Source organism: Crotalus tigris, unplaced genomic scaffold (assembly GCF_016545835.1).
Source record: "Crotalus tigris isolate CLP2741 ecotype Arizona unplaced genomic scaffold, ASM1654583v1 scf7180000018127.1262416, whole genome shotgun sequence".
NCBI classification, from domain to species: Eukaryota; Metazoa; Chordata; class Lepidosauria; order Squamata; family Viperidae; genus Crotalus; species Crotalus tigris.
The window spans coordinates 1219300-1231543 of record NW_024096838.1 but is presented as its reverse complement, the minus strand read 5'-3'; the positions used below and the strand labels follow the sequence as shown (position 1 = coordinate 1231543).

At 44.8% G+C, this 12244-nt stretch overlaps 1 protein-coding gene across 1 annotated transcript in view; it reads left to right on the top strand.

Annotated features, from left to right (window-relative positions):
- Nucleotides 1-4441: 4441 nt before the first annotated feature.
- LOC120310186 (zinc finger protein 420-like) overlaps nucleotides 4442-12244 on the top strand; it is a 32297-nt gene continuing 24494 nt past the window's right edge. The window contains exons 1-2 of the mRNA XM_039348320.1: nucleotides 4442-4488; nucleotides 9802-9930. Of these exons, the coding sequence (XP_039204254.1) occupies nucleotides 4468-4488; nucleotides 9802-9930 (150 nt within the window). The 5' untranslated portion in view covers nucleotides 4442-4467. The remainder of the gene's footprint in view (nucleotides 4489-9801; nucleotides 9931-12244) is intronic.

Below are 12244 nucleotides of genomic sequence, written 5' to 3'. Positions count from 1 at the left end.
GTTTAGTTAAACACTTAAATGTCTGGAATGTAGAAAAGCTTCAGAAGAGTGATCTTAATGCCTGGAAGAAAGACCCACAGAGGGGAGAACCCGTATAAATGCAATTAACATGGAAAGGTTACTTTACACGCAGTCCTCAACTTAACACTTTGTTTAGTGACTGAAGTACCACAGCACTGAAAAAAGTTACTTAAAAACAGGCTTCGCACTTACAACTATTATTGTATCTAGAAGATCAAAATTTGGGGGTGGGCAACTAATATGTATTTATGATAGTTGCAATGTTCCTGAGTCATGTGATTACCATTTTGGACCTTCCCAGCTGGCTTCTGACAAGCACAGTCAATGGGGGAATCAGGATTCGCTTAACGGTGACATGGTTCATTCAACAACTGCACTGATTCGCTTAATAAGTGTGGCAAAAGTCATAAAATCAGGCACAATCGCCTTGCTTAGCAATGGAAATTCTGATCCCTAATTGTGGTCATCATTCAAGGATTATCTGTATATATGTAAATAAAGGCAAAAAAGGGAAGAAACCACACAAGTTGTAGAGAGCGGATAGAACTTTGTTCATTGTAACAATCTGATTGCCCATAAATGAAACCACGTGGAAAAGAAATTCTAAAGTATAGAAAGTGCTTCAGATGAATTTTAATTTTACATGACCTCCAAAAAAAAAAAAAACCTGAAAAAAAACCAGGAGGAGACTGCATACTACAAACATATACCGTATTTTCCAGCGTATAAGGCGACCCGGTATATAAGACAACCCCCGACTTCGGCGCCGAGTTCCATGCCTAGAAAGTCATCTTATACGCCAGAAACTACCGTAATTTCCGGCGTATAAGACAACTCGGCGTATAAGACGACCTCCGACTTCAGCGCCGATTTCCGCACTTTAGAAAGTCATCTTATATGCCGGAAAATACGGTACTAATTTATTTATTTATGAGACTTATATACCGCTTTAAGTGCAAGCACTCTCTAAGCGGTGTACACCAGTAAGCAATGTATATATATTTACATTGCCCCCAACAATCTGGGTCCTCATTTTACCTACCCCGGAAGGATGGAAGGCTGAGTCAACCTTGAGCCGGTGAGATTTGAACCACTGACCTGCTGAACACAGTCAGCTAAAGTGGCCTGCCTATACCTAGTGTTTGAAGGTGAGGCAGCTAGTTGACTTTAGAAACTGAATGGCTCCAGAACAGCGTCTAATTGGCGAAAAGGTAACCTCCCTGTAGAGATGCCAAAATGTGGCTGACTACAGGCACTGGATATGAGTGCTGCTGGAGGGCTTTGTTTAATGTGCATTTATAGTCAGCACAAATCCGGACCTCTCCGTTGGCCTTAAGTTAAGGTGACCAACCGTCCTCCTTTAGGGAGGACAGTCTATTTATTTATTTATTTATTTATGAGACTTATATACCGCTTTAAGTGCAAGCACTCTCTAAGCGGTGTACACCAGTAAGCAATGTATATATATATTTACATTGCCCCCAACAATCTGGGTCCTCATTTTACCTACCCCAGAAGGATGGAAGGCTGAGTCCTCCTTTTGTAGGTTCTGTCCTCCCTCGAAAAGTGTCCTCCTACATGTCCTCCTTTTCGATATTTGAAGACTATCTGCAGGGCTTTTTTTTCTCATAGAACGCTCAGAACGGCGTTCCGGCACCTTTTTGATGGTTTTTTTTTTTCAACTTTTGCATGAACTGTGCTACTCCCCCTATTGGCTTTTGAAAGCCAATAGGAATTGCTGCTGAGCGCGCCAAAACACCCGGCTGGCAAACTTTGCACATGCAAGTTGTCTGTATTATTGTTGCAATGAATAAAATGTTTCCTTTATTTACGATATTTTTTTCTTCAATTTATTTGTGTCCTCCTTTTCATTGTAAAAAAGTTGGTCACCTTACCTTAAGTGGCATAACTATGGGGGTTTCCCATGGACTGGTATCTACCGGCTATAAAATGCCTTGTAGCAACAGCTTGTCCAACTCTGCATTGATTCTTTGCTTAAGAGCGAAAGGCCCCCGATGAGACTTTATCCTTATTGGTGCTATTGTAGGGTCAACCCGGAGGGTGACTGGGGGCCCCTTGTACTCTCCTAACTCTGGGCTGAACACATCAGTAAATTCCTTACAGACTGTCGAAAGGCTTGATGTCTGCATGTTATTTAACCCGGTCACTTGAATTCCCAATGCATCAAACTAATCAGCATACATCAAAATGAGATTGTGTTGCATACAGCCCTCAAAGGGTAACCACCTCCAATATACTGTCCATAAACATAACAAAAAAAAATAAAATAAATTATGCATATCCTATATACACACACATACTGTATGTGGCCCAGAAAAACAAAGGCAAGACAAGAAGCAATGGATAGAAACTAACCAAGGAGAGAAGCAGCCTGGAATTAAGGATAAACCTCCATAACAGTGATGACAATTAACCAGTCGAACCACTTGCCACCAGAAGTTCTAGGTGCTTCATCGCTGGAGGTTTTTAAGAAGAGACTGGACAGCCATTTGTCTGAAATGGAGCAGAGAGTTGGACTAGAAGACCTCTAAGGTCCTGTTAGAAGTAAAGTCTTCATCCTGGTTCATCCAAGCCGGGAATAAATAAGCAAACATGACGACTGCTTTGGGAACAAGGTTACAGTTTATTGCAGAAAGATGGTTCTTCAGGAAAGAGCAGAGGAGAGAAGGGCTGAGCACATGGTGTTGTAGGTTTTTATATCCCCTCTAGCCTTTTGTTTGGAATAGTTTCCTGTTCCTGTGGCATGAACTTTGAGGCTATTTCCTGTGTCACGTATTCTGACCTGAGTTTAGGTGTGCCTCTGTGGTATACTTGATGGTAATGGGTTAGTCCTATTATATCCCAAAAGTCATCTCCTGCTTCCTTGGGGCTGGGCTAATGACTCTTAAGAGTTTCTTTGTCTTTGAGTTCCCTGGCTCCAATCTTCCTGATGGTTTTACATTTGCATTTGTATGAAGCTAGCTCTTGCTTGGGACAAAGAAATTTGGGGCCAGGTTTGGTTTCTGCTTTTCAAAAAATCCTTTTGGTGAAAAATATATTTTCCTTTTTAATATTTCCTTCTGGGGGGGCTAACTTCCCTCAGTCCCTTCCAACTCTTTGTTATTCTGTTAAATTCTGGCCCTCCGCCCAGCAAGCATTTCTGGCCACTCATCCACTTCCCCCACCCCGATTTCTGTAGGCATTGCAAACGGCCTTTGCTAGATTAGACTCCTGCAAACTTTGGCATGCAGGAACTGCATCCTTGTTTCCCAGTGAACAAAGAATTGTGCCTCTGGGGGAGGCATCTGGCCAGGACCTTCAAGGGGAGGGCAGGAAGTGACCATCCACACCCGCCTGTCAATGGGCTTTCTAGGAAGAAACTCTCTCTGCTTTTAACTCTAGCCAGCAGAGAGCAAAGAAATAAGGTTCTACATTTGGGCAAGAAAAACCAAATGCACAGGTATAGTGCAGGTGGTACCTGGCTCAATAGTAGTAATTGAAAGAGGGGGGTTGGAGTCCTACCTAATGGACAATCACTTAAGTAGGAGCCAGCCGTGTGCTGCAGCTGCAAAAAAAGAAAAAAAAAGCCAATGCAGTGCTGGGCTGCATTAACAGAGGGATAGAATCAAGATCACGTGAAGTTTTAATACCACTTTACAATGCCTTGGTAAGGCCACACTTGGAATACTGCATCCAGTTTTGGTCACCACGATGTAAAAAAGATGCTGAGACTCTAGAAAGAGTACAGAGAAGAGCAACAAAGATGATTAGGGGACTGGAGGCTAAAACATATAAGGACTGGTTGCTAGAATTGGGTATGTCTAGTTTAATGAAGAGAAGGATGAGGGGGGACATGATGGCAGTGTTCTAATATCTCGGGCTGCCCCAAAGAAGAGGGAGTCAAGCTATTCTCCAAAGCACCTGAAGGCAGGACAAGATGCAATGGATGGAAACTAACCAGAGAGAAGCAACCTAGAGAAATTTCCTGAGAGTTAGAACAATTAACCAGGGGGACAACCTGCCTCCAGAAGTGGTGAATGCTCCAACACTGGAAATTTTTAAGGAGAGATTGGACAACCATTTGTCTGAAATGGTTTCCTGCCTGAGCAGGGGGTTGGACTAGAAGACCTCCCTAGGTCCTTTCCAACTCTGTTATTCTGTTCTGTTACATTCTGACTTATGATGTTTTTGAGCCCTCCCTCAGGCTCAGCCTGGTCATCTCCTACACCCAGACCTTACAGCATGAACTATGTGGAGGCTGAACATGACTACAGGAGGAAAACTAAGGTGGAGGCAGTTGGCTGTTTGTGATGTCACAAAGGGAAGGAGCCACTGATTTGCTGTGAAAACAGGCAAGACCAAGAGGCTTTTAGGGCTTGCAAGGAGATCCAGGAGGGAAAAGGCAGGTGAAAGGGAGTGGTGGCCTCAAACAAGAACTTCTGGGAGATGTCCAAGGACTTTTCCAAAGTAAGAACAAAAGAGACTCCCAAAGTCAAGGGAGAATCCACCATCCCATCCCATCCCATCTCTTCTCTTCACTTCTCCTTTCTCTTCTCTTCTCTTCTCTTCACCTTAACCACCCTCTCTTCTCTTCACCTCTCTTTTCCTCTCATTCCATCATCTTGTCTTATCATCATCCTATCCTATTATCTCATCTTGTCTCATCCCATCTCATCCCATCCCTTCTCTTCTCCTTTTTCTTCTCTTCTCTTCACCTTAACCATCCTCTCTTCTCTTCACCTCCTCTCATCCCATCATCTTGTCTTGTCTTATCTTCATCCTATCCTATCATCTCATCTTGTCTCATCCCATCCCATCTCATCCCATCCCATCCCATCCCTTCTCTTCTCATCTCTTCTCCTTTCTTGTCTCTTCTCGTCTCTTCTCTTCTCCTTCCTCTTCTCTTCTCTTTTCTCTTCTCTTCACCTTAACCATCCTCTTCACTTCCCTTCTCCTCTCATCCCATCATCTTGTCTTGTCTTATCTTCTTCCTATCCTATTATCTCATTTTGTCTCATCCCATCTCATCCCATCCCTTCTCTTCTCCTTTTTCTTATCTTCGCTTCACCTTAACCATCCTCTCTTCTCCTCTCATCCCATCATCTTGTCTTGTGTTATCTTCATCCTATCCTATTAACTCATTTTGTCTCATCCCATCTCATCCCATCCCATCCCATCCCTTCTCTTCTCTTCTCCTTTTTCTTCTCTTCGCTTCACCTTAACCATCCTCTCTTCTCTTCACTTCTCTTCTCCTCTCATCCCATCATCTTGTCTTGTCTTATCTTCATCCTATCCTATCATCTCATCTTGTCTCATCCCATCTCATCCCATCCCATCCCATCCCCGCTCCTAGATCGTCTTTGGACATGCCTAGTCCTGCTTCTTCTGTATAGTTTCCCAGAATTCATGGCTGATTTAGTCACAGAACCTCTCTCCAGGAGCAACTTCTGGAGTTGAGAAGCAACTGTTGTCTCTCCCAACTGAAATGTACTGGCCAAAATGAGGCAGTTCTTTGATTTGGGAGCAACAAACACAAAAGTTTTGGAAAAAGGAAAAGCTGTGGAAATGTAGTTATAAACAGCTCGTTGTGAAGTGAACTCACTCCATTCATCACTGATGGGGGTTGGATGGGATAACTTCTTCACAATTTTCCAACATGCTTGGGTGTTAATATTTAAGATATTTGACATTTGCTTGATACTTAAGAGAGTTCTGTTGATAGACAGACAGAGATGGCCGGCTGGCTGGATGGCTAGGTAGCTAGGCAAGCAGACAGGTAGGCAGGCAGGCAGGCAGGTAATTATAGATGGGTAGATGATAGATAGAATGAGATAAATGATAGATAGATAGATGAGATATAGATGATAGATAGATAGATAGATAGATAGATAGATAGATAGATAGATAGGTAGATAGATAGAGATGGATATAGATAGATGATAGAAAGAGATAGAGATGATAGATAGATAGATAGATAGATAGATAGATAGATAGATAGATAGATGAGAGAGAGATGGATGGATAGATATAGAGAGATGATGAGAGAGATAATAGATAAAGATAGACAGAGATGGATGGATAGATATAGATAGATACATAGAGATAGATAGATAGATGAGAGAGAGATGGATGGACAGATAGATATAGAGAGATGATAGAGAGAGAGATGATAGATATAGATAGACAGACAGAGATGGATGGATAGATAGATATAGAGAGATGATAGATAGATATAGAGAGATGATGAGAGAGATAATAGATAAAGATAGACAGCGATGGATGGATAGATATAGATACATAGATAGATAGATAGATGAGAGATGGATGGACAGATAGATATAGAGAGATGATAGAGAGATAGAGATGATAGATATAGATAGACAGACAGAGATGGATGGATAGATAGATATAGAGAGATGATAGATAGATATAGAGAAATGATGAGAGAGATAATAGATAAAGACAGACAGACAGAGATGGATGGATAGAGATAGATAGATAGATAGATAGATATAGATGAGAGAGAGATGGATGGACAGATAGATATAGAGAGATGATAGAGAGATAGAGATGATAGATATAGATAGACAGACAGACAGAGATGGATGGATAGAGATAGATAGATAGATAGATAGATAGATAGATAGATATAGATGAGAGAGAGATGGATGGACAGATAGATATAGAGAGATGATAGAGAGATAGAGATGATAGATATAGATAGACAGACAGACAGAGATGGATGGATAGAGATAGATAGATAGATAGATAGATAGATAGATAGATAGATAGATAGATAGATAGATATAGATGAGAGAGAGATGGATGGACAGATAGATATAGAGAGATGATAGAGAGATAGAGATGATAGATATAGATAGACAGACAGACAGAGATGGATGGATAGAGATAGATAGATAGATAGATAGATAGATAGATAGATATAGATGAGAGAGAGATGGATGGACAGATAGATATAGAGAGATGATAGAGAGATAGAGATGATAGATATAGATAGACAGACAGACAGAGATATGGATAGATAGATATAGAGAGATAATAGACAGACAGATAGATAGATAGAGAGAGAGAGAGAGAGAGAGGGAGGGAGAAAGGGAGAGGGAGGTGGGTAAATTTATCCTTTTCTTCCCCCATCTCACCCTCCTTTTCCTGCCCTCTTGGACCTCTTGGGCCCGCTTATCGTCCTGCGGGGCTGGAACAATCCTCTCCGCCGGTCCCGCAACCATTGCTGCGGCGACACTTCGGGTTCCCCAGCGACGACGGCGCTCCGCCTGCCCCGAAGGGGAGCCGGAAGTGCCTTCCTCCTGCAGCCTTGCGCGGCCTGTGCTCCGCGGACTCACGCTGGCATTGCAACTCGAAGGTGGGCACAGCGGCGGGAGCGTCTCAAACTGCCCCCCCCCCTTCCCGCCCCTTCCCCCGGTTTGCAAAGCATGGGCTCAGCCTGCCCTCCCTTGCAAGGTGGGGGGGGGCCTCCCAACCCCATCATCCCAGCCTGCGTGTTGTGGATGCGGGAAGCGGAGGACCTTACAGGAAGGGGGTGGAGAGAGAAAAGACATTCCGGGATGGGAGCCTCGGACGTGCCGAATATCCTCCTTGCAAAAAAAAAAAAAAAAAAAAGCATCTCAAGGCCAAGCACCCCGGGGCATGTGCAGAGTACTTTGCCTTTTCTCCTCTCCGAAGTGGAGCGCCTCTAAAACCTCTTGCTTGGTCTTGGGGCTTCCTTTGGGGGTGCCGGGCTGGGAGTCCTTCCAGGATTAGAGAAGGGGGGCCCCTAATCCATGTGGATCTATTCCCCCCATGTTCTAATTCATGTGCATCGATCCCTCCATGTCCTAATCCATGTGAATCCGTCTCCCATGTCCTAATCCATGTGCATGCATCCCTCCATGTCCTAATCCATGTGCATCCATTACCATGGCCTAATCTATGTGCATCCCTCCCCCATGTCCTAATCCATGTGCATTCATCCCTCCATGCCCTAATCCATGTGCATCCATTCCCCCATGCCCTAATCCTAATCCATGTGCATCCATCCACCCATGCCCTAATCCTAATCCATGTGCATCCATCCACCCATGCCCTAATCCATGTGCATCCATTCCTCCATGCCCTAATCCTAATCCATGTGCATCCATCCATGCCCTAATCCTAATCCATGTCCATCTATCCACCCATGCCCTAATCCTAATCCATGTGCATCCATCCACCCATGCCCTAATCCTAATCCATGTGCATCCATCCACCCATGCCCTAATCCATGTGCATCCATTCCCCCATGCCCTAATCCTAATCCATGTGCATCCATCCACCCATGCCCTAATCCTAATCCATGTGCATCCATCCACCCATGCCCTAATCCATGTGCATCCATTCCTCCATGCCCTAATCCTAATCCATGTGCATCCATCCATGCCCTAATCCTAATCCATGTCCATCTATCCACCCATGCCCTAATCCTAATCCATGTGCATCCATCCACCCATGCCCTAATCCTAATCCATGTGCATCCATCCACCCATGCCCTAATCCATGTGCATCCATTCCCCCATGCCCTAATCCTAATCCATGTGCATCCATTTCCCCATGCCCTAATCCTAATCCATGTGCATCCACCCATGCCCTAATCCTAATCCATGTGCATCCATCCGCCCATGCCCTAATCCATGTGCATCCATCCCTCCATGTCCTAATCCATGTGCATCCATCCATTCCTAATCCATGTGCATCCATCCCTCCATGTCCTAATCCTAATCCATGTGCATCCATCCCTTCATGTCCTACTCCATGTGCATCCATTCCCCCGTGCCCTAATCCTAATCCATGTGCATCCATCCCTCCATGCCCTAATCCATGTGCATCCATCCCTCCATGCCCTAATCCATGTGCATCCATTCCCCATGCCCTAATCCTAATCCATATGCATCCATCCACCCATGCCCTAATCCATGTGCGTCTTCCCCATGCCCTAATCCTAATCCATGTGCATCCATCCCTACATGTCCTAATCCATGTGCATCCATCCCTGCATGTCCTAATCCTAATCCATGTGCATCCATCCCTTCATGTCCTAATCCATGTGCATCCATCCCTCCATGTCCTAGTCCATGTGCATCCATTCCCTGCATGCCCTAATCCTAATCCATATGCATCCATCCCTCCATGTCCTAATCCATATGCATCCATTCCTCCCATGCCCTAATTGTAATCCATATGCATCCATCCACCCATGCCCTAATCCATGTGCATCCATCTCCTATGTTCTAAACCAGGGGTAGGCAACCTTGGCTCTTTTATGACTCGTGGACTTCAACTCCCAGAATTCCTGAGCCAGCATAGCTGGCATAGCCAGCTCAGGAATTCTGGGAATTGAAGTCCACGAGTCATAAAAGAGCCAAGGTTGCCTACCCGCCCTAATCCCTGTGCATCCATCCACCCATGTGCATCCATTCCCCCATGCCCTAATCCTAATCCATGTGCATCCATCCACCCATGTCCTAATCCACGTGCAACCATCCCCCACGCTCTAATCAATATTGTTCTGGTTAGATGCTCAGACCCGCTGCTAGAGGCCATGCCCAGAAATTGGGCTAGTTCCAAATCCAGGTCACCAGGGTTGTGTGAATGCAGGCTTTCTCTCCCAAGGCCTGGCTGTGTGATGTCTCCTTCCCGTGGAAGCCATTTTTCTCAGGGCTGGATTCAGAAAAGTGAATCCCTCGAGAGGCTGTGGTTGAATCTCTCTCTCTCTCCTCTCCTTTGCAGGTGACGGACGCCATGGCTTTGCGGCCGCCGTCTGGATTGGCTTTTCTGCGGCCTGCCGTGGAAACCTGGGTGGGGCCCTTGCCCAAGGTAGGCTACGGGGCAGGAAGGAAAAAGGAGATGCAAGGACAGGTAGGTCCTTGAGTCACGACCACAATAGAGCCCAAAGCTTTGGTTGCTAAGTGAGACAGTGGTTAATTTTGCCCCGTTTTACCACAGTTGTTAAGTGAATCACTGTGTTGTTTTTCTGGGTCATATCTGTGTGTGTGGGTATATGCATTTTATTTATTTATTTATTTATTTATTTTTGTTATGTTTATGCAGTGTATATTGGAGGTGGTTACTCTCTGAGAGCTGTATGCAACGAAATCTCAATTTAATGTATGCTGATTAGCGTACATTTAAAGTGACAATAAAGTCATTAACCTATCCTATCCCTGTCTTATCCTATTCTATTTCTCTTTTAGTCTCTATTCTATGCTATGCTATGCTATGCTATGCTATGCTATGCTGTTCTATTCTATTCTATTCTATTCTATTCTATTCTATTCTATTCTATTCTATTCTATTCTATAAGTGAGCACCTGTCCAGCCTAGATGAGTTCAAATCGCCAGGACCAGATGGATTACACCCCAAGGTTCTCAAGGAACTGCAGATGTGATATCGGAACCACTGAACTATATTTTTCAAAGATCCTGGAACACAGGGGAACTACCAGAGGACTGGAAAAGAGCTGATGTAGTTCCCATCCTCAAAAAAGGAAAAAAAAATGGATCCAGGAAATTACAGACCTATCAGCCTGACCTCAATACCTGGGAAGATCCTGGAAAATATAATCAAACAACGAATCAACGAACACCTAGAGGCAAACAAAGTCATTACTAAAAGCCAACATGGGTTTGTCAAAAATAGATCATGCCAGACAAATCTTATTGCATTCTTTGACCCAGTGACAAAATTAGTGGATCAGAGGAATGCTGTGGACATAATTTACTTGGACTTCAGTAAGGCATTTGATAAAGTAGATCACAACCTACTACTTGATAAGATAGAAAAATGTGGGTAGACAGAATCACCACCAGATGGATCCGTAGCTGGCTGACCGGCCGTACTCAGCGAGTGGTCCTCAATGGAACTGCATCTATATGGAGGGAAGTGTGTAGTGGGATGCCCCAGGGCTCTGTTCTGGGCCCAGTGCTCTTCAACATCTTCATCAACGATTTGGACGAGGGGATAGATGGGGAACTCGTCAAATTTGCGGATGACACCAAGCTGGCAGGAATAGCCAACACTCCAGAAGACAGGCTTAAGATACAGAAGGATCTGGACAGACTTGAACACTGGGCGCTATCTAACAAAATAAAATTCAATGGTGAAAAAAGCAAGATTCTACATTTAGGCAAGAAATGTTCAAGCAGGAATTCCTAGACCATTTCGGAGAAGCAGTTGTCCAATCTTTTCTTGAAAACCTGCAGTGATGGAGCACCCACAACTGCTGAAGGCAAGCCATTCCACTGATTAATTGTTCAAAGAAGAGGAACTAAGATGATTAAAGGCCTAGCTCAGGGGTAGGCAACCTAGGCTCTTTTACGATTCGTGGACTTCAACTCCCAGAATTCCTGAGCCAGCCATGCTGAGGGGAAAGGGAGAGGTTTCCAAGCTGAGCCCTGCTGGCTCAGGAATTCTGGGAGTTGAAGTCCACGAGTCATAAAGCGGCCTAGGCCTAGGCCAGAGGTAGCCCACCTTGGCTCTTTATGACTCGTGGACTTCAACTCCCAGAATTCCTGAGCCAGCCATGCTGAGGGGAAAGGGAGAAGTTTCCAAGCTGAGCCATGCTGGCTCAGGAATTCTGGGAGTTGAAGTCCACGAGTCATAAAGCGGCCTAGGCCAGAGGTAGGCAAACCTTGGCTCTTTTATGACTCGTGGACTTCAACTCCCAGAATTCCTGAGCCAGCCATGCTGAGGGGAAAAGGAGAAGTTTCCAAGCTGAGCCATGCTGGCTCAGGAATTCTGGGAGTTGAAGTCCACGAGTCATAAAAGAGCCAAGGTTGCCTACCCCTGCCCTAGACACTAAAACATATGAAGAACGGTTGCACCATTTGGGTTTGGCTAGTCTAGAGCAGAGGTCCCCAACCGCCTGTCTGTGGACCAGTACTGGGCCACAGCATGCCAGCAACCGGTCCACACAAATAAGCAAAGCCACATTTGTAAGATGCAGGCAGCACACAAAACCACACACTCTCCGGTCTGTGGAAAAACCTTTCTTCATGGAACCGGTCCCTGGTGCCCAAAAGGTTGGGGACCCTCTGGTCTAGAGAAAAGAAGGACTGGGGGGACATGATAGCAGTTTCCCAGTATTTGAGAGACTGCCACAAAGAGGAGGGGGGGGTCAACTTATTTTGCAAAGCAGCAGAGGGCAGGGCAAGAAACCATGGATGGAAACTA